Source organism: Seriola dumerili, unplaced genomic scaffold (genome assembly GCF_002260705.1).
Source record: "Seriola dumerili isolate Sdu_G_001 unplaced genomic scaffold, Sdu_1.0 BDQW01012242.1, whole genome shotgun sequence".
NCBI lineage: Eukaryota > Metazoa > Chordata > Actinopteri > Carangiformes > Carangidae > Seriola > Seriola dumerili.
In genome coordinates, this window is record NW_019186497.1 from 306,867 (window position 1) to 330,468 (window position 23,602).

Here is a 23,602-nt window from a genome sequence, read left to right on the forward strand (position 1 = left end):
AGAGGACAGATGGTTTGAGAGGGACTGCCAGAGATTATTACATTAAGTAGAAATATTAGTTTGGTGTCTTTGTAGTGGAGAACATCTGGCCTACATTCTTGTTTTTTGCAGCTCAAGAATGAATGAATTGATACAAAAAGCTAACACAGCTAATAGTCAGGTATGCAAAGGAAAGTCCCTTTTTGCTTTGAAAATGTGTCCCAACTGTAGCCTCTTTCAAATTAAAAGTCTGTGTATTTCTTGAGCATCTCTCCCTTGGAGAGGTCACAGGGGAGAGACATGGATCAGATATAGCAAAAGTCCCTGAGTGGACTCAGCAGCAGGGATGTTGTGCTTGTCTATTAAACTTTTAAAGGGGCATTTCCGTAATTTCCATTTACTCTTCATGAGGAGTGCTACCCAGCCAGTAGAAGCATTTTTATAATGTCTCCTGTGGATCGATACGATAGGAGTTTAGAAAATCAGGCGAGGAGAGTCTAACAACAAACAAACTAAAGATGCAAATGAGTTGCATGATGGGAAATGTGTAATCCAGTGTTTCTATACTACAAGTCAAAATATCTAAGCCTCTGCTGCTTTGATTGTGATCAGTCCTTCTTGCATGGCTGTGCTTATAATTATAGAGCTAAAATGATGATGAAATATCTTTAGTAAATGAAACATCTTTGGGTTTTCGATTGAAAATCCAAAATCAAAAGCAGCCTGTATATGTCAGTGTAGTGTCACTTACTTTTTAACATTTCATAAACTAAAGAATTAATCAAGGACATAATTGGCAGAATAGTCGATAATGAAAATAATAATAAAAATACATTTTTCAGCTTTTTGGAAGTACCCGTTTTAACACCTAGGCCATAGTGATGCCACTTTCCTCTACTTTCGATTAATTTATTCCACTGCTGTGATTTTATTTTCTTTATTAAAATTTTAGCAGAGCACCAGCACTATGTGTATTTTTTTTTTTTTACTGTTTTGTTCATTCTTTTTGCATTTAAAAGCTGTTCAAAAGTATTTCTTTGGCTTATTGAAAAATCTTTGAATTTAAAAGGGACCAAATCAATAAACTTTGTAATGGATGTAGGGCAGCAACTAACAATTATTTTCCTTATAGTTAATCAATGAAATGTCAACAAGTAGTGAAAAACACCCATTCAAACTTCCCACAGCTCAATGTAACTTCTTGATTTGTCCAAAACTAAACTTTGATATATGACAAAGGAAAGCAGCAAATTCTCACATTTGAGAAGCTAACCCCTGCAAGATTTTAGCATTTTTGCTGAGACAATAAATTAATGATCAGTTGCTGATTGCATGAATTGACTAATTCTTCCGTCAGTCTTTCTAGGAAAACTGTACATTAATTAGCTGCAAATTTAGTAAGAAAAAGACACATCTGATGAGCGTCTGCACTTTTCCTTCCCTCCTCCTTCCCCTCAAAGATGGAGTGAGACATCCTGATTGAGCAAACTGGAGGAGTGACGAGAGGGAGCGGCACTCAAGGAAAGAGAGGGAGTGTGATTACCTGCTCTCTCTGCCTCCCTCCCTCCCTCCCTCTCTCTCTCTCTCTCTCTCTCTCTCTCTCTCTCTCTCTCTCTCTCTCCTTGTAGTCACCTCCCCTCTCCGGGAGTGTACGCACTCCTGCGTTCTCCCCCTGCTTGTTCACACACGCTCTGGCCTTCATGCTGCACACACACACCCACCGTCTCCTCTGACTGTCTGTCTGTCTGTCTGTGTGCACGTCAAAGAAGAAGCTCGGTCAGGACTCTTCTTAGACGGGACATTAAGATTTTGGACAGGTTGCTTGTGTGTGTGTGTGTGTGTGTATGTCTGTGTGTGCTTGTGTGTGTGTATGTGTTAGTGTGCATGTGTTTGTGCGTAGCTGACAAACAGAAGCTCCATGTGCTTGAGATAAAGCAAGAAGAGTGACTTTTTTTTTTTTTTTTTTTTTTGGGGTTTTTTTAAGGGATTTTTCATTCTTTCGGTTGCCATTCAGACACAGAGACCTAACTTTTTCTCAAGGACCTGCTGCTCCTCCTTGTGCCAGTGACGACTCACTCGACAGGGTGAGTGCTGCTGAACTCCCAGTCCTCTCTCACACCCCTCGCACTCCCTCTTGCTCAATTGCTCACACTCTTTCTTTTTTCGTTCTTTTCTGAGATGTCTCTCTGTTGATTTTCTTTTCTGTCTCTGCAATTTGACAATCTGTTATCGATCTTTTACTCTTTAGTGTGTGTGTGTGTGTGTGTGTGAGTGAGTGAGAGAGAGAGAGAGAGATAGAAAAAGAGAGAGCTCACTTTTTAGCCTGGGGATTCAAACTCAGGAGTATGTGTGCAGGAGACAGGCTTGAACAAGATGAAACAGAAATCTTCCCTCAAACCAGCCCTTTGCCTGAATCCATGCATATTTGGAAAAACTATTTTTAAAAAACTTTCCCTGCACAGCACAGATTTATTTTAATTATCCTATTACCCCAAACTTGGACACGTAGCCACTCATTCGCCGACATAAGCGTGGAAGTATTTTCTTTTTTTTTTGCTGACGACAAAAAAAAAAAGTCAATATGAAACTGAAGTTGTTCCACAACAGTGAAAATGACATCATCATCCACCGTCCCAGTCAAGTCATCTCTACCCACAGATGGTTATTTATGGTGGCGTCCACCCTTGAAAACACTAAATTCGCATTCACTGAAATATGTGCCTTGTGGTTTGAATGGCAGTCTGTTTGAGGTCTTTTCATTAAGCTTGGTATCCTGTTTCTCACGTCAAAGGATTATGGATCTGTGAGCTGTGGGTTTTGGTCCAAACTGTGGAAGTGTAGTCAGGGCCGGGGTATCGAAGCTCAGCGCTTTTAGAGTGCTGATCGAAATGTGCTCGATTGGCTTCTCAGGCTGGTTTACTTATTCTTTGATCATATTTTTCCTTTTTTAAATCAATTTTTCTAACTTAATCATACTCAGGCAAAATTCTTTATTTAAGACAGATGCATTCAGTAGCCTGGCATATAAAAGAGGGGATAAAACATGTTTATACCGCCCAAGAGAAAGTATTAAGAAATGTAGTTTTTGTTATTTGGTACCAAAACCTGGGTTTCATATTTGTACCAAAACAATACACACCTTACTTTCTGCTTATGTATTGGTTGTCCTGTGTCCATTTACAGTAAGAATCTCTGTGTGTAAGTGCATCCATGACTTGTGTTGTATTGTCTTGCACTTTATCTTTGCATTTTCCTCATAGGCTAATGGACTCACAGCAGAAACTGTCCACTCTCCTTGGTGTGTAAATGATGGAAAACTCCCAATGGAAACCAATGAGTTAATGGGATACCTGCTCGCCCTGTAGCCTTAAAGTGGCAATCTCAAAGCTTTCAGGTTTCCTGGTTGATTTTGTGGCACCTGTAGTTTCAGGTGGTAACAGCGAATGCAGTTCAGTACTGCAGGTCAGAGAATTCTGGGGGCAGCAAAACAAGCTGTTGACATTTTACTAAAGAGGTCAGGCAGTAATTGGACTTTTCCCATCAATCTGTGAGCAACCGTATTCTGATTTTATGCTGCCAGGTACTGAGTCACAGTACCTGGGTGAGACGTTGGAGGTGTGCAGCCTGTCACCTGCAGCTCTCCATCTAACAACTCACACTGGTTCCATTACTCCCTGCAATATTTCAAACTGATCCGCTGTCAGAAATTGCTGAAAATTACCGTTGTCTTGTTTTGTAGATGCATTTTTGGTATTTTTTGGCATTTCGGTGAGTGCTAAGCTCACTGATAAACACGTTGCATTTTCTGTAACTATACTTCATACGTCAACTTGTGGTGCGTCAATTAAAAGCTTTCAATGTGAAGCTGCAGCAATAGAAAATGTTTGGTTTGCATTAGCAGATACTTAATACAGCATTTTTTCTGGGATGTCGCCACAGACACCCAGTTTATAAAACTGCAAATATATAAATATTGAAAAACTTTAATCAGCGGGCCATAGACTCAGTCACCATTGTGTTACCTCATTCAGTGATAGATAGTGACTTAACAGAAATTTATGAAAATCTTCAATACATGGCTGAGATGAGTTTTGTCTTAGTCGTCTTTGAACCTACTTAGGACAATCACCATCAACAGATAATTCCAGTTTATTACAACTTAGGTATCATTCATTTTTCTCTTCGTTTCTATTGGTGATAATAACAGTGTACTACAAACAGACCTTCAGACAGGTTGTAAATAAACCGACTGGTTAACCAAACTTGCTAGAAAATAAAAAAAGGAAAGCAACTTGTTGGTTGTAAATGTCCACCACAGTCAACAGACCAACTTCCTGGTTCGACTTTGACTTGTGCATACACACAGTTTTCCTCTGCAACCAGGGATTATTACATTTCACGTGTGCCCAAGTTTTACTTCCAGATAAAGTGGTTCAGAATCTGTTGGCTTGTTTGTAGCGAACTCACTGTCTCCCCAGATCTCAGAACAACATTGTCATAACAGATAGAAACATTGGCCAAAACCATGAAAATTAGAGTAATTTAAGTTTCAGCTACTTATTCATATCTATTTTTAATAGATTTAGAAAACAATTTTCACAGTACTGTATAATTAAGTTATTGTTCTTGTTTTCTAGTTTTTTTTGTACAAAAATGTGGAATAAGGATTCAAAGAAAACCTAATGAATTACATTTTGACAATACATAATGTAAATCCCACAATGAAGTTGACATGGATTTTTTTCATCCATGAGTTGATTGGCTTCATTCAAATGATCCACACCCTGCCCAGCAGTCTCCTGTGTATGTTAATCATTAATGCACTTTTGTCTGTTCATGATTTCATACACCTGTAAAACACCCACTAGGAATAAAGGACAATCGTGAGCTAATCTGAAAATCTGAATGTACAAATGTGACGTGGATGAAATGACTAAAGTGGGGAAGAGAATGTGAACATGTTTGCACTTTGCCGCTGATGCACTGGCGTAGTTTTGACAAAAGAGAAACTAAGATGTGTTTTTATGTTTGCGTGAATTTGTGCATGACAGCATGGATGTCTGCACAAACACACCTTCCCACAGATGGTGTAACTAAGTTCAGTTTTCTTTGCAGCACCATAGAAAATGTGCATCCATAGTTTGTTCTTCAGCAGTCATTCACAGCTTATGTATATGATGCATGTATGCACAAAGCTGAAAGATTCTCCAGATAAACACAGTGACTCAAACACACACATCCATATCCTGTCTTTATCCTTTCATACTTATTCACATGTGCACATATAGCAATGTAGCTGCTATTGGATTACCAGTGAGGCTGTTATCCTATTACAAGACAGAGGTTGCTAGCTGTCATCTGTGTATGATATCAGACAGTCTAAACCAAAGGAAGTGTGTCTCACTCACTCAAACACACACAATGAATATGTGAACACACATACTGCCTCAGCGTATCTTAACACCTGTACATTCCTTGTCTTGAATTTCACTGTGAGCGTTTACAAAATATTACATCCACAGATTGAGAGAGCAGGGCCGGTGCGCGCCTTAGATAGAGGATTAGGCTCGGTGTCACAAGGTCAATATTTTTAGGATAAGAAAGGGCCAGGAGTCCTTGCAGACAAATGGTTGCAGGTATTGATAGTACATTGATGGGAGTGTTTGGATTAGCAGACTTCTGCTTCTTTCTTTCATAGCTTTAGGCCCTGTGCTGCTTGAGTAACCGATATCTTGACACCAGTAAGTAAACTTTGAACTCCCCCTCCTACAGCAGAGAGCCTTGGCGAGCCAAAGAGAGGAGTGGCTGCTAGTGTGCATGTTTATGAGTTATGAGGTGCTTAAAAGACAGCCTGTAGGTGAGGGATAGGTGAATGCTATGCACATATACAGACCCACACAAGAACTCTGGCTGAGCAAACCAGATGTACAATATATCTCTTTTTTTAAAAATCATATCTGTGTTTTCAGTTTAGTTTTATGACTGTTTTTACAGCCCTTTTGCCGCTGTGACTCACTGGTCATGGACTTAAATAAATTTCCCTCTGACAAAATGGACTGCATCATAAAGCCTGTCAAAGATAGTTCTTGTGAATAAAATTGTTTTTTCCTGCTGTCAGTGAACGTGCCTGACAGTCTTTTGATCAGCAAGAAGCCGGTGTAAAAATAACTAGAATAGTGTTTTCATCATCAGTTCTGCGAGGTGCAGAGAGAGACTCCGCCCACCATGCAGCCCGCTGTGTGTACCTGCTGTAACACACAGCTGAGAGGAAGCTGCCACTGGCCTGATTACAACCTGATTTAGATGTGACAAGATGTCTTAGCTTCTTGCCCTGGAAGCTTCTCTCTCTGGCCTTGTAAGCCTCAGCAGAACATGAATGCTGATTTATATCAACCCAGATGTGCTCCAGTTTGTAAGTGCATGGTGCTTACTGAGCGCTGCATTCACTCCTTTGTCAAAAATATACACCCACTTGCTGAAGCATTCAAATTGTCAAATGTTGAAATAGAAAGTATGGAACAGTTCATGTCTGTCACGTAGTTGATTCCTCTCACGCCCTCATGGGTGTCGGCCTATATTCTAGTTCCTATAAGGAAGTTCACCTTAAATATTTGTGAAAGAAATTCCACCTGCTCTGCTCTACCATAACAAAACAAAGACAAAGGGTGATAATGATCAGTAACATATGTTGGAGACTTTGCATTGCAACACAGAGAGAAATTAGAGTTTACATAATTGGAATAACTTAACGACTATAAGAACCACTAAAGGTTCTTATAGTATATTTAAGGAAGTCCAAAGTATACATAAAAATGTGGGTTAGACCTGAAATAATTAGTTCATTCATTGATAATTTGAATAACACAAAATTAAAGTTATTTTCTTGATAATCAGTTCATCAATTAGTCATTTTTAGCCATGCTAACAATGGAGCTAAAATTGCTGATCTATAGGTCACTTGATCCACCACTTCAGTTCACACTAAAAAAAACAAACTTTCAGACATTCATGGTCCCCAGAGGATGAATCGTAGAGACTTGTGTGATCCCATTTTTTTCTCTAGCAACACCATGACATTAATATTTGTGGTTTTGAGTGAAATTTCTCAACAACTATTGGATGGATTGCCATGATGCCATTTGGTTCATACATTGATGTTACCTTAAGGATGAATCCCTAAATTTTCATCCAGCGCCATCATCAGGTCAATATTTGAATTTGATAAACACGTTGGTTTATGACCCGCTGTGCTTTATTAATGTCAACTGTTAGCACTGTTAACATGCTAGTATAAACATTATACTTGCTGTACATCACCATGTTAGTTTTTGTCAGTGTAAACATTTTGCCTTATTATTGCCATATTGCTTTAGCATTTAGCTCAAAGTCCAGTCTCACAGAGCTGCAAAGGTAACAAGGCCCTATTATTTAAATTTTATACAATTCTTTTGTCAATGTTTAGTTTATTGAAGCAGGGCAAAATGTGCAACAAATTCTGAGAGGTTAACACTGTGAACGTTACAAGTTGAACTTCACAGATGATCATATGGATATGGCGGATTGTGTTTTAGAGGCACTCAGACTCTGAAACACCTGAGAAGTTTAATGAAGCTCTTTGTCAGGTGGAGAAACATTCCTGCGTGACGATATTAAGCTCTCAATGATGGCCCGGGGGTAGAAGGTGAGAGGTGGAAGAGAAAGCTTAGACATGGAGAGTCATGATCTCTACCCGTCCTTTTCTGTTACTCTGGGATTCTCCTTTTTCCTTCTCCCCCTCAGTTTCCCTGCTCAGCCTCTTTCCAGGCAGCACTGCTGCAGCCACACCTGCATCATGCTAACCAAATACTGTTATTTTTACTTCACTCACTGTGACGTCACACTTGGTTGTATTTATTTAGCCATCATGAATCACCAGTGAGCAGTCCACATAAATCAGCAGAATGATGTCATAGTTTTTAGGGGCAGGATTGTTTTCAGGTGATGTGTGATTTCTAAGAAAACAGATACTTGTGATTAATTTTTACCACCTCTTGTTGTGTTGTCCCCCGCCGCCTCTTTGCTCTCTCTGCGTCTGCTTTGAGTTGTTGTTTGGCTCCATTTTTTTTGCATTAACATCTTGTCCATCAACCTCCTCCACCCCTAATTCATAAGTAATGACCATGCAGCAGGCAGGCAGGGAGCCAGGCAGAGTAGCAGAGCAGACATGCTGGCTGGCCGGGCCTTGTCCCTGTGGACCAGAGCCACTTACTGTATCTCTCACAATAATGACATATGCATTGACTGGCTTAAGGAAAGTGGCTAAAAAGAGACTCAATGTTTGTGAAGTTTCATTGGTGTTCCTCTCTTTATTCATTAAGGGTAATACACTTGATTGGGGGACTTGATTAATAGTCTTAAAAACAACAACAAACAACAATTTCATACAAAAATTGTGGCCAAGAAATATTAATCAAGGAAAAACCCTGATAACTCACATCAATACTGGCATTATTAGATAAGCCATCTGGTTGTAACACAAAACATAATTAAAGTCTGACTATAAATATTGTCATATACAACACATAAACAAATGATCTAACATAAAGAAAGAGGAAACAGTAACTCAATAACTAACCTGATCTCATACATCCTATACATCCTTAAACCATAAACAAGGTTTCACACTTATCTGCGGTGATTGTTTTCATGCCAGGTCTAAGCATATTCCCCTTTACAGCAACAATATTTAGGAAAATGTTTTCCCAACCAAACAAATTGATTCAATTATCCCCACATAACAAGTCTTTTAGATCTGTAAATAAAACAGAAACATATTTACACTAGTGAAGTTTCAGGAAATATTGTCACAATCTCCCCTTTCTGAATTACAGCACTGAGTAAAGTAAACAATAAACTGTTTGGATATAAAGTGTCATCACTTCCTCATTTTACCCTATTAGATATTTGTGTTGAATTAAGTCATAATTCATGTATGAACCCATGATTTGACCTATAACTTTGACCTATAACCACCAAATCTGTTCAGTTTTTTCAAATTCAGTTCCTCCTTGAGGTCAAGTTCATTTTTCTGCGAAACTGGAAGAAATTCCCCAAAGGCATTCCTAAGATACCACGTTCATGAGAATGGGACGTATGGACAGACAACCCAAAAACATAAATAGTTGAAATCAAAGCCTTTGAGGTTGTTTTAGTCTGGCTCACTAGCATGGTAAATTTAATATATTCAAAATGACTTATTTGACTGTAGATTTGAGGATGCAGCACAAGCCGGTGTCTAATTTATTTTTAGATATGCAAATCTTAATTCCTGGAAGCTTTGAAGTGGCAATATAAAGAGAAAGTCATTGTAATAATGACACTAGATCCTGACACTGTCCCTGTTGTTCTGTAGTTCTGTTGTTCTTAGATGCTCACCAGACACATGTTGACATATTACACCACCTGTCATAAATATTGCTTATTCAATGATTTTTCCATTACATTGTGCATTTAAATCTATTACACTGACTAAGTCTTTTTGCTCTAGATGAAAATCATACAGTTTTTTTCCAAATGAAGTGATAAGTTATCTACCAGCAACTGCTGGACGTTCAAAAACTCAGTGATTGTTTTACCACATTCTTATAAATCTGGGACACAAGAAAAGCAGAATAGTCAGAATCTAAATATAACAACAGCAAAACTCACATCATTAGAAATTAATGGGAATAAAAGTGGGACAAAAATAATGCCCTGTGGAACACCACAAGATGAGAAGTAATTTTGGTGTAAGACAGTTCAACAACACAAGTCCTAAACTTCACAAAAAAGTGAAATTCACTGTGTCAACTCAACATAATCACAAATCTGATTTTTGGACACATGAATTATACAGATACCTTCTACTAAGGCATTACTATAGGCTAGAAAATACATCAAAGCAGATTCCTCCAAGTGAATGGTGTGATCCAAATCAGAATCAAAGCTTATAGTGAAAGTACCATTATAATTCATTTCTGTATTTCATCTGAAGAAAGTGTAATGGGAAACAACGGATATCTGGTTAAAATACTGTAGCAAGTAAAAAAAGCAGTGGGGAAGGTAGCGCCACTGACAAATGACCAAATAATAGGGGAATGAATCTTCTTAATGGAAAAATTAACACATATCTTGGCTACAAGAAGCACAACTAGGAGTAAAATGGGAAAAATGGACACTTTATCAGCCATCAGAATGGAATCTTATAAATGATAGAAAAACATGAATGAATTGGCCAAATAGTAGGTTAGTATAAGTAGTATACTTAAGTAGTATAAGTTGGTTTTTCAATGTGATGCTACTGCAGAGTGAATGCTGCTCATGTTTTGTAGATTTAGTCATATCTACCATTACCCTGCTCTGTTTGCTTGAGAGAAAGGAGCAGCAGTATCAACACCTATAAAAAGCCCCGTCACCATAACTGTGCAAGATGGATGATTCTCCTTCCCTGACCTCTCCTCTCCTCCCTCCCTCTCTGCTCTCTCAGATGACATGGCGTCCTCAGTACCGCAGCTCCAAGTTCCGCCACGTGTTTGGTAAGGCCGCCACCAAGGAGAGCTGCTATGATGGCGTGCCAATCACACGCAGCGTCCAGGACAACAACTTCTGTGCTGTCAACCCACGTTTCCTGGCAGTCATCACTGAGTGTGCCGGGGGAGGGGCCTTCCTGGTCCTGTCGATCCATCATGTGAGTATCTGCACCTCATGGTTGAATTTACAGACTGATGTCATTTTTGTCCTGATGTCTTTTTAAGTGGTTCATGCATTATTTCACTCAAAATGGTGATAAGGCATCCAGTGATATGTTGCCAAAGTTTCATTGATTTGTACTCTGATGGGCGACAAATTATCTTGCTACAAGGAGCGAAAAGTAGTCTGACCTCTGAATTTCTTCTTTTTTTTTTTTAAAGCTATTTGAGTCTAGTGTTGTCCTCACCGACATTGTGTTTCTCTCGCTGGAAAACTACAGAACTGATCACAGTTTTTTTTAGGTGATTTTTAGATAGATGAGATGGATGTAGTTATATAGGCTGTTGAAAGTTGAGGCACAGAAATAATGAATCTTAAATTGGTATTGCAACTGGAGCTTCTGTGTTGACCAATAATAACGTAAATAGGCCAGATATACTACTTCACTTGCCACTGAGTGGTTAGTGCAAAACAAAAGAAATTAATCCTCCCTTCAAAATAGAAAATGGCTAACATAAAGCCAATATCGCACTGAATATTAAAGTGAAACTTAATGAATGTTCAGTCTAAACATTAGTGTAGAAAGTACTAGAAACAATGTTCAAATAATGGGGTTTTCTAAAGCTTTATTGAAAGTTATTGTGCCATCCTCGTCTGTTTTTAATGGGTAATCTGAGATCAGAACTTTTCCCTGAGCAGTTTTGAACCCTGAGTGTTGCATATTCAGTATTTATCAGATGACTAAAATAAAACTATCCTGTAAGTACTCTGCAAACTTCAGGAAACTTTAAAACAGAATTGTCTGTTTTCATGCTGGCAGTTTAAGTCAGAAATGACTAAGGTAGGGCATAACCGTCTTTCATGGCCTCTCTATGCTCCTGCACTCACAGCACACCTGGAAAAGACAGCTCTGCTCTCAGAATATAAATAGCACAGCAGCAGTGGAGCCAAAAGAATCTCTAAATACCAGGAAAGCCCCGGCAGCTCATTCACTACAACCTAAACATCACATGTGGTCTGCTGCCCCCCCAGCCTCATTATTCTATCATGTCTCCCTCACCAACCTCATCTTAAATGTGTTTCATCCAACACTCATCCAGACATTATTTATGTATATTATCACACCTACTGGTGTTATCAGTAACAATACTGATCTCTCAACTAAACTCAGCCAGACCGCTTCACTCGTGTGCAGGTTAAATTTACAGTCCCCCTGTATATCTTCACTGCAGAGTGATTCATCAAGCTGAACACTTCTCCCTCCTTTTCTCCCTCTTCCCGTCTGTCTCCGTATTTTAAATTGTCTTGGTGAATTATCACCATCTTCCTGGCATGGGCAAGAATTGCATATAAGCTTAGGAATGACATAACTCATCTTTTGACCCCCTCTTTCCCCTCCTGTCTTGAAGAAGTGAAACTTCTGCACCCCCCCCTTCCACCGCCCTCACATCCCACCTATGTGTGTGTGCACTTACAGATAAGCTATTGTTCTGTGGAGAACATAGTTAACACACATAAATATAAGAACGGAAGTACTGTGTTCTTCTTACCTGTGCCTGTGTCGGGTTAGCTGGAAGCACACATAATGGTTACATCATTCCCTGGTTCCAAACACACTTTACTTGCACAATAATCTAGCCTGCGGGTGTGTGTGTCAGTTGATAGAAGGTTCTGTTCATACAAACAGCATAATTAGCAGTCTTGTTGAGGGAAAAAAATCTTCAGTAAGACTCAATGACTCCTCAGTCATGGAGGATTTGATTGCTTGCAAGAGCCAATACCTGTCCTAACGTGCACAGATCGACCTGTCCTGTTTCGATACTCTGTGCAACTGGCTGTCTTTAAAGCTGCACTAATCAATAATAATTTATATTGAAGGGGAGATCCACTGATTTTTCACATTTTACAAGTCAATTTGAAGGTGTTAGGGACATATGTGAAAAAAGATGTGTAAAGCCTTTTAAGGCTCAAGAGGGAGCGGTGCAAAATCTGATAAACTGACACAAGTGATGTCACTTGAGGCAGCGTCAGTTTGGTCTGAAGATGAAAAGTCTGAAAATGAATTAATCTGTTGGTGTGGAGAGAGAAAGATGTGCAATTACCAAACCTCTGCAGCCTGCAACACATCTCTGCTCGAGCATAGCGGCTCGAGGCTACATAAACCACTGGTAGCATAAGAATCTCAGACTGAAGTGCTAGCGGTTGAGTTGCATTGTGGGTAATATTTGGGCAGCAGGTTTTGACAAGTAAAATGAGTGCATGAAAACAGACAATATCTCTGGTATTACTGCATTGATTTTGATCCTTCTGAACGCTGAATCACTGGAGTACTCTTTTAACAGTTGATTCAAATTCCTACATGCAATGTGAAGGTGGTTATTTCAAAGTTAGCAACTAGCTGGTTCATTTAGCCACTAGAGAATAAAAAAGAGATATTTCCCTTAGTGTATAGTAACTACAGTGAATATTTGACTTACTCTCATTAGATGGCTGTTTGCAAACACTTTTTCCAGAACAACCTTACTAGGTGATAATATGTCAATAGTGTGTTTCCAACTCGTTTTGCTGCCCCTAAGTGGCCAAAACATCAGTTAATGCTGCTTTAAGTTTTGTCCAGTGTCAGACTGCAGCTCTCACTCTCAGGACACGCTGCTCTTTTCTTTACCAACGCTACGTACAGAGCTCCGTCAAAGAGCTTTCATGTGGGCAGCTGGGTCCACTTGGATTAAACTACAAAAAAACTAAAATTACAGACACAAGTCGGCTTAAACGATTTTAACAACATGAACTTAGAGGATGCAAGTGCAGTTCTTCCAATGTATAGTTTTAATTCTTTACTGTTTTCTGATCTTTTGGGGGGAAAAAAAATTCCTTTCCTTCCTCTCTTCCCTTCTACGTATGTTGGTTCTACGTACCATAATTATGCTGCTATTTTAGCCAGGGTCTCTGACAAAACAGATTTGAAATGAAGGCCTACTGTACTGTATGAATGAATGGCTGATTTGCCTTTGTTTTGAATGTTTTAACTCCACTTTAAGGTGGTTCTTTTTATAGGAAATCAAACCCTGCGGATAAAAGAAGACTGGGTTGTTTCTCTTAATTCCTGGAATGTTTGTAGTTTGTAAATAAAGGTTGTTTTTTTTAATCACAGTGTGGCTTTATGCATGTAGTAAACACCCAGTTAGATACATAGAGTACTCCATTAATCCCAACAGGAAGTGCCTGTGTTATAGCAGTAACACAAACCTTAAATCAAATGGGGTAGGTAAGAAGCAAAACGAAATAAAATAAAAAATACCAGCATTTAGAATAGAATAAATAATAACCTGAGAAAAGAGACTGAACTAAACTCCAGGGCCATACTCTCTAACCTTACTATGTATTATTACAACAATATAAAATAGGTCTTCATGGGAGAAGTTACAGTTGTTGACAAAAACTGTACATTGATAAACACTAAATATGTCCTTATGCCTGCTTATAACAATATTGTAGTGTTTTATAAAGCATTAATACTAATAGGGGGATTTAAAGTAAAGTGTTACTAATTCTGTTGGTTTATTTTTGGGTATCCCCCTGTCAGACGGGTAAAGTGGACCCTCACCACCCCAGAGTATCGGGCCACAGAGGCAACGTGTTAGACATCAAGTGGAATCCCTTCAATGACTACTGCATCGCCTCCGGCTCCGAGGACACGACGGTTTGTTCACACACACACACACACACACACACACACACACACACACACACACACAGTCAGCACATTTTCCAAAAGGTTCACTGACATGTTATCATTTGCTCTGGAATATGAGCATGTAACAGCAGGGGGACGATTCTACTGCCTTTCAGTTTAGTCTTAAGAAGAACTAGAAGTCATTCCTCACATTCCTCAGCTCTGACCTCGCAGAGAGGCTCAGCAAAAATCCCTGTAGACAGAAAGAGAGATGAAGAGTCAACAGGTTTTGTATCATCTTAACACAATTTTTAAAAAGTGTGCCTTTGGGTTGTATCAATTATTTTCCATATTCAGTGGACCGTACTTCCTGCGATTATTCCCACACTGGGTATTTTATATAACTGTAGAGCTGTTGTGTGCAGAGATTGATTTTTTTAGGGTTTTTTTTTTGTGTGTTTTATTAATTTGGTGTTGTGTGTGTGTCTATGTGTGTAGGTGAAAGTGTGGGAGATCCCTCCTCATGGTGTGCTGAAGAACCTTACAGTACCGTGGAAGGAGCTTCAGGGTCACAGCCGCAGAGTGAGCCTCATCGAGTGGCACCCGACTGCAAACAACATCCTGTTCAGCACAGCCTACGACTACAAGGTGACACACTGTACACATACACACTAGCCGTAGCACAAACTTGTGGGCGTTTCTGGCTAAATGGCTGTATGACAAGAAATGAACTCAGGAGGTGCTGTGACATATACTATGCAATTCTGTATTACAATGCAGCCAAACAGGTCACAGCTGTAAAGATGGCTTGCGGCTACAATACAGCCCACTGATTATTACAGCATTTTCCTGAGTTACTGTATGAAGCATCACAAGCATTTTGCATTCTACCTCATGAGTTGTGGTAGCTGTGCTGTTGTAGTGGGTCTGACTGTGTTGTGTTGTTGTGTTGAAGGGAAGCATCACTCTTCCCAGGACTGTCTTTGAGTACTTCAATGTCAAACACCAGCAAAGGCACGTGTAGTTGTGAAGAAACAGAACAGTCACAGGGTTTCTCTTGCATTAATGCTCTCTGTGCCTGTATGACATCATCAGCAAAGTCACTAAATGCCCCTCACTGGCAAACAGGGTCTCAACAATGCAAACTATACTGTAGTCTGCCTACATCTGTGCCTCAACTCCCCCAGCAGATTTATGCATGAAAATAAATAAAAATACAATTCTAAAGCATGAAAATGTCCATACATATACTACAGCAAAAACAAGTACAGTTTGTAAAATAAGACGATCGTGATACTTCCTGTTGTAACACAGAACATTCCCCTTCATAAAAAAGTTCACATCGGAAGTGTAACACTGGAAATGTTAAATGTTAACCTCCGTCCCCCAAAATAAAAGTCTCCACTTAATCCTCAGGATTTTACAGAGATGTACAAAAGCCTGTTAATGACATGATGCAATATCACACTGCTACACTGTAAAGTTGAAATGTTAAGTTAACCTTTCCCACCAATTTTAGTTTCAACTCGTAAGACAATAAATTTTAGTCTGAAAACCAAATGCAGCATATGAAATCCAAATCAATTTGAAATCATCAGTGTCTCAAGTCATAAGTCAGTGTCATTCAGATGAAGTGCTTAATGGATCATCAAACGACATCTCAAACCCTGTATCCAATAATGTTTGTAACTTTCTAAAATTTGACAATCTGACAGGTGAGTGCAGGTGAGACAGTATTCAGGATTTTAACTTTTCCCTTAAAGTTCTTGGCTTTGTATGTGCGAATGAGTGCAGCGCCATGAGTTCCTTCGAGGAAAGACTGTCTGAAGGTTTACACATACATTTGTATGATTTTTGCATCTCCTCCCTGTGTTGGTCGGCTTTTCACCCAGTCTTCAAATGTAGCCAGACTAAAAAGAGGAGTCTCTGTTGGTTGCCTGGCAACCTCAAAGCAAAAGACTTGTCATAAAACCACAACATGTCAGTTTTTGTTTTTGTTTTTACACAGCAGCTAACCAGCTGCTCGCAAATAAGTATAAAGCAAAGCAAATAAGTATAATAATAATAATTCCAGGGAATAACATTCCCTAAATGTCAAACTATTCTATCCTAGTCCTGTTAANTGTAGCCTTACTTTGTATATTTACATTTCTATTTACCGAACAGACGTGAGAATGAGAGTAATGATTTAACTCTCAGCAAAGCAAATAAGTATAATAATAATAATTCCCTAAATGTCAAACTATTCTATCCTAGTCCTGTTAACTATTCTTTAAACCTCAAAAGAGAAATAAATAAGTGCTACTTGAGTTGCCATCTGACTGACTATCTGAATTTGTGTGTGTGTGTGTGCGCGTGCGGGTGCTTGCGTGTGTTTTTCTGCACCGTCTGCCCACACCTGCAGATAATGATCTGGAACCTGGACTGTTCAGAGCAGGTGATAAAGAACCCTGTACGGACCATCAGCCACCACACAGACGTGGTCCTCTCCATGTCCTTCAACACAGACTGCAGCCTCCTCGCCACCACCTGCAAGGACAGGAGGGTCCGGCTGATGGAGCCGCGCTCAGGAAACCTACTGCGGGTAATGCTCAGTGTGTGTGTGTGTGTGTGTGTGTGTGTGTGTGTGTGTGTATTGTTTGTATCTTTATCTGGTGTAATAATCCTGCAAAAACATTGAAGGAACTGCAGTGTTCTTGTTTTGATATTGTTATTTCAATATGCACCAGCCTATGTAATGTAACACATATTACTGTAAATTACAGGTGTTTTAGTGCTTATTTCTGTTATATTTTAAAATACATGGAATTTATCACTGTTTATTTATTATATTAAAAAGTGAAAAAGATCATTTAAAAATGAGAAACTGTTCTATGATCAGCGGCTCATTTGTATTTTCTCTCAAATTTGCTCCTCACCTTTTTTCTTAGATGCACTTGCAGCTTGTTTACTTGCTGGAAACTGTGTCTCTTTGCATCTAGAAATACAACTTTAAAATGCCTGGGGACATAAAATCCAAATGAAAATCAATTTCAACCGATGTGCTCCAGATATTTTTCAGTGAGATCAATAAAATCTGAAAACCATGAGCCTCAGTTGTGGTGAACTATAGTATGACGGCCAGTATTGCATAAGTGGGAGTTCCCTGCTCCATTTCCCCTCTCCCAGCTTGGGCACTCAGGCACTCATCCAGCACCACACAGCCAAAACTGACACCTCTGGCCTGGACTGGCCAACGGCATAACTCCATAGACCTCTGGGTCACCAGCCAATGACTCACACACTTTACGTTAGTCTGCTCTCACTCCGTTTGCCTGCCAAACAAGCTCATGTAGATGGACATGTAGGAGACATTTCATCATTGTGCTGTAATATTGATGTTTTGGAAGCCAATACTGTTAGCAGATTCGTCTACACCTTTTATATATAAAAAAAATCTTATACTGTGCATGCCAAATGCTTGATGCTTTCTTTGATGTATGTTGGGTTGTGTGTTTGCAGGAAGCCAACTGCAAGACACACAAAGCCAGTAAGGTGTTGATCCTGGGTAACATGAAGATGCTCCTCACATCAGGCACTTCACGCTGGAACGATCGACAGGTAGCACTGTGGGATCAGGTAAGAGCAACTAAAGAGTAACAGGAACTTTTACGTGGATTTTTGGTCATGTGGTGACGCATACGAACACTTCTGATCAGGTTATAGAGAGTTAGAGAAATTCATGATCTGACCTGGTTCAAAACTCCGAACCAGGAGGGCAACACAAAGGTACAGTAAGTGCACCCTTGTCACCAAAAGCTCAGTTACCTTTAATCTGGATTAAAGACTTAAAAAGTTTAGAAAGTTTAAGATATCAAATAGTGATATACAGTACGGAGATGCATTTACTACAGGGGCCCGTGTATAGAACCCACATGAGAAGACAAATAAACTAACAGTAGGCCCAAGAATAGACACAGTGCCACAACAATAGAGTAATAATTTTACAAATGAAGTAATGGCCACCTTATTACATCAGAGAGGTCACAACTCTAGGCGGCTCTATTTCCTCATCTACACCATTAAAGCCCCTGATTAATAGAGAGTCGGGATGAAATGGAAAAAAAGACATTAACACTGAATTGCCGGTTTACCAGGTACACCAAGCTAAAACTACTGCAGTCTAATATAACAGTCCTGCCATGAATCCTCCCTTCATGATGTTTATAATGTTCAGTTTGTGATGAGATTGTTTGCGTTTTGGAAAGCTAAATATTATTTGGGTGTACCTATTATTTGGGTGTACCTAATAAACTGCCCACTGAGTGTATAAGGTAAACAAATGGCTGAATATTGAAATAAATATAGAAAGAAAATATTAAGACAAAAGTTGAGAGGTTAGGAAAGTTGAATATTTTGGACGTAAAAAACTGGGATTTTCAGTGGTCTCTCTTGCATCTCTCTTGCTCCAGATGGCCTCGTATGTCAATCAAATACTGGGATTGTGCTAAAACAAAATGAAAACATGTAGTACACACAAGCTCCTCCCACCCTGATGTATGATCTTCAGTGGTGGAAAGTCTATTTTGTGCAAACTCATGCTTCTAGTCCACTACACCTCACAGGGGAGTATTGCACTTTCTACTAGTATTAAATAAGCTTATAAAATGTTTAAATTTTAAAGTTTGCGACCTTTAAAAAAAAACAACCACAGAATGTCACGTTTCAGATGTCTGGGTTTGCACCAAATAGACATTTCCCCTCTAAACTTCTCAGTTGGTTTCACGGAAATGATTGATGCTCAAAGAGGTCATCATCAGATCAGTCACAGGAGCCATTATTTGTGTGAAGCAAATACTTTTCTGTTTCAGGTACATGAACAATACTTTTAATAAAAATTTTGAATACAGGAATTTTACTTGTAACATAGTGCTTTACATTGTTGTATTATTATTTTTACTTGAGTAAGGGATCTGACTATTCCCTCACCTTGATGATTTTATGGCTCTTAGGATGGTGTAAAACTCAGCCCCACACAACATAAAGTCTGACGCACAACTCTGCCACCTTGTGGACAAATTAGTGGCCAAGCTAAACCACTCATCGGTACACCTGAAGAATTCACTCAGCCTGTGTTAAAGTGGAGTGAAGTTATTTTCTTCTTGATTATGTCAGTACCGAGCACCCTGCTCACACCTGTTGGTTTGTTATTGTGTGGGTGTAGCAGGCTGGTGTATTTTGATGTGTGCGAGTGTATCGTGGGTGGAGGATTATGGCTGAAGCACGGATTAGGGATTGAGCACTGAGTATTTTTAATTCAGCGCTGGAGAGTACCTCTTATGCAGAAGTGGATTTAAATGATAGAGTGTTTTGATATGAGGGATCGGTGTGCATGCTGCTGGTGCTTAAGTGTTGTTTTTGGTTCGAGTTGTTGGTCTTTGTGTGTGTTTGCAGGACGATCTGTCTGTGCCTTTGTTAGAAGAGAACCTGGACGGTTCCTCAGGAGTCCTCTTTCCTTTCTACGACCCTGACACACACATGCTCTACCTTGCTGGGAAGGTGGGTCTCTGAAAGCAACCAGATACTGTCTAGACATTTACACACAAAATATTATGGTTACAAAGACTTCTCTTGCCTCTTGTCAGGGTGATGGGAATATCAGGTACTATGAGATCAGCTCAGAAAAACCATACATCCAGTACCTAACAGAGTACCGCTCACACTTACCTCAGAAAGGAATGGGTAAGGAACACACACACAAACACACACATACAGGCACACAATAGTAAAATCACATAGACATGTCACATACACAGCTGCCTGTTCACTTATTTTTACTTTCTGCATCTATAATCAAACTCCACTTTGTTGGATGCTATGTTGTGTAATTTTATTTGCTGAATATGGGTGAAAATAATATATGAAAAATGATGTGCTTGGAAACTACATCTCTTTTCTAGCTGTGCTGACTCTCTCGCACCTGTAAGCAAAACTGCTGTGCAAATAAGCTAACCATATTTGAATAGCCAAACCAGCTGATCATAGCCAGGTTGTAGATCATGTGAAGGGACATGCAGCATGACGTGAAGCCTTCAAACAGACAGACATCATACACGTATTTTTTAAATCTTAAACTCTAATATTTTGCTGCTATTTTCACTGTGGTCATTTTAAAAAAACAAAACAAAAAAAAAAACAAGTAGATAATTAAAAATATTCATTGCGAGGGTCTAACTATCAAAAATAGTCAATTTGTTTTAAAGGTCCCATATTGTATAAAGGAGATGTCCATGTCTGCTTTGATTATAAAGCAGGTCTAGGCTCTATATTAATTCTATGAAAGTATCAGAGTGATCAGTCCACAGAGGCTGAAACTGAGGCTTAAAACGAGCTGCCAGGACTCCAGTAACTTTGTGATGTCACTATCACTATACAGCTGTGCCCGTAAGCCCCGCCCACCCGGACCCACCATCCAACCTTGCAGGATTTAGTTTCTCTGAATGTTTACCTGAAATCTGCTATATTTTTATTTGAGCAATCAGAAAACAGTCACAGCCAATCAGAAGAGAGGCTCTTATTGGTTATTAAAACCACAAATATATATATTCTTATAGATCAACACCGTAAAAGTGTAAATTATGGGAACTTTTTAATTTAGGTCCTGATAATGTGTTCTTAATAAAGTGCTCATTGAGTTTGTCTTACTGTGACAGCACAGATATATTATAGCACACTAGTACAGGATAAAAAGTTAGTCACTCAGCATGTGTGTTCTCCTACAGGTGTGATGCCAAAGAGAGGCCTGGATGTGAGTTCCTGTGAGGTGTTCAGGTTCTACAAACTGGTGACAATCAAGAGTCTCATTGAGCCTCTAGCCATGATCGTACCCCGCAGGGTAAGAGTACATGGACTTGGTAGTGTAATACATCTCAGAGTCCTACTTTGGTGTCTGGTGTGAATTTCCTGTGTATGTGTTTACAGTCGGAGTCGTACCAAGAAGACATCTATCCAATGACATCTGGTAACAAGCCTGCTTTAACTGCAGAGGAGTGGCTCAGTGGCATCGACAAAGGTCCGAAAAGACTTATGCTTGTGTGTGCATTTGTATTTGTTAGCGATGTGGTGGGGCCTGCGTGGGGTTTCTCCTGTTGTCAGACTATATGCAACCCATCTTCCTCCTGGTCACGCTCTTTGTTTTCCAGGCCCAGTGTTGATGTCTCTGAAGCCTGGAAGTCAAGTAGCAGATTCATATTCGGAGATGAGCAAAGGGCTGGGGAACACTCTGGACACTCGCAGGTCTCAGAGCAGACCAGGCATGCTACAGCTGGCGTACATTCAGGACCACCTGGGAACCAAAGACGGCAAAGAGGACAGCGGCCATGCAGACGACGACAAAAGTCGAACACCCGTTAGCAACGGAGAAGACCTTGCACTTTGTTCTCCGCCGAGGACAGAGAATGAGGTACTGAATTATTTCAGTGTTGCAACCTGTCGGGTCATCCTTTGGTTTTATGTCACGCTGTTTGTATAACCATTTAGTTTTGACATTTTCAATATATTCATTCCAATGGTGTAGGTCAATGCAATTTTTTTTATTCATTATTATTATTAGTTTTCAGCTAAAATATTTCAACTATTCATGGTTCCGATATCCTAATTACTTTAATAATACACGGACTATTTCTTGACAACGTCCTCAAAAACTAGTGGATGGATTACTATGAAATTTGGTATTATGGTAGCTGGAAAGGAAGAGGACACTATGGAGTGAGACTAGAGTAAGTAAAATCAGATTGAGGGGGCTGTCTCCCCAATCTCCAGTGGAAATAACCCCCTAATATATTCCAATATATTGTGTATTTGTCTTGTCCACAGTTGCGTCTCAAGTTCCACAAGCAGCAAGAGGAAATCCGACGGCTGAGAGAGCTCCTCAACCAGAGAGACGTGCGCGTCAAACAGCTGGAGCTTGAGATTAAGAACATGAAAAACTCCCAGTCTCAGGGCTCACTTTAAGATTGGCCCGACCTGCAGTCACCCTCACCTCCTCACGGGATACATGCATTACTATACAAACTTACTAACCCTAACCACCTACACTCTTTTGCACTCTTTTGACTCACCTCTTTTTTCCGCTGATGAGCCCCAGCGTACTCACTGCACAGGGGTGATCTAAATCTTGACTTTGTGTTTGCAATCTGTCATTTTGTCAGTTCTACACAGGGTGCACATATTCTTTGTTCATGTATATACACTTATACACTGAGTCTTACCCCGCTGCAACATGTTTTAAAACTCTTTGCACCTTTGGACCTTTCCCTCGTTTCTTTTGTATGCTTCACAGCTATGCAATAAAAGGATGTTTGTGCCTGTCTTGACTGAATGATGTGGCTGTCTGCGAGTTGTTTGAAAGTTGTTGCAGGGCAGGAGCAGACATCCTGTATGATTGTAATGATAAGGCTGAATTTATTTTCTATGCTCGGTGATTGTTGTTTTTGTTTTTTTTTTTTGTTATGTAAACTACTGTAACTGGAGATGGTTGTGGTGTTTAATGTTCAGTATGTGTGCTTGAATGACAATATGATCCCAGCTGTGTTCTGCCATTCCATTGAGCTGCATTTGTTTGATTTTTAAAATTTTTTTTTTTATTTTTAATTTTTATTTTTGAATGACTGGAAAATTGGTGAAAAATCAATCTTTTTCACTGCAGCTATTGTATAAGCCAATTCCGTAACTGATGCCATGTAGCAGTTTTGATCTTAATTTTTATATTTATTTTAAAATACAGTAAACGAAAATAATTGAATTCACGTTTGTAATTTTGGAAAATACAGCACACAACATGTTTAAAGGCTGCTTGCTTTTTGCTGGTGTGAGGTCACTGTGAGGAAAAAGTTTAAAGTTATTGTAGAGCCTGAGCACTGCACCACTTTTGAGTTAGCTTGCGTTCCACTACTGTAGCTTTCGGTTTTCAACTTATTTTCCCATAGAGTGGCTTTTTATTGCTCTTTGTAAAAAGATAATATGTGATACTGGGGTTTTTGGTCATCAGCTAAAAGGATATCTAAATACTGTACTGATATCAGGAGCAGCGGAGATAATGTAAACCATGAGACAATATATACTCCTGCCACTCCTCGCCACTTTATTAGGTACACCTGTACAAGCTAAAGCAATCTAATACAACAGTTCTGCCATGAATTGTACTTCCACAAAGTTTATAAATGTTCACTTTCTGTTGACATTAACAGAAATTTAATTCTACTA

At 39.4% G+C, this 23,602-nt stretch overlaps 1 protein-coding gene across 1 annotated transcript; it reads left to right on the forward strand.

Moving 5' to 3' along the window:
• The first annotated feature begins 2,033 nt into the window (after positions 1 to 2,033).
• On the forward strand, positions 2,034 to 23,141 carry coro2a (coronin 2A). Its single transcript, XM_022770108.1, has 12 exons — positions 2,034 to 2,063; positions 10,484 to 10,684; positions 14,270 to 14,386; positions 14,858 to 15,007; positions 16,764 to 16,943; positions 17,861 to 17,977; positions 19,793 to 19,897; positions 19,984 to 20,080; positions 21,121 to 21,233; positions 21,320 to 21,410; positions 21,541 to 21,800; positions 22,214 to 23,141. The coding sequence occupies exons 2-12, from the start codon at positions 10,484 to 10,486 to the stop codon at positions 22,349 to 22,351; spliced, it is 1,569 nt and encodes a 522-aa protein (XP_022625829.1). The 5' UTR covers positions 2,034 to 2,063; the 3' UTR covers positions 22,352 to 23,141.
• Positions 23,142 to 23,602: the final 461 nt, after the last annotated feature.

Coding starts and splice junctions, on each gene's coding strand:
- coro2a (XM_022770108.1), top strand. CDS start 10,484: ATGACATGGCGTCCTCAGTACCGCAGCTCCAAGTTCCGCCACGTGTTT. Junction 14,387..14,857: donor CCGGCTCCGAGGACACGACG/GTTTGTTCACAC, acceptor CTATGTGTGTAG/GTGAAAGTGTGGGAGATCCC. Junction 17,978..19,792: donor AGGTAGCACTGTGGGATCAG/GTAAGAGCAACT, acceptor GTGTGTTTGCAG/GACGATCTGTCTGTGCCTTT.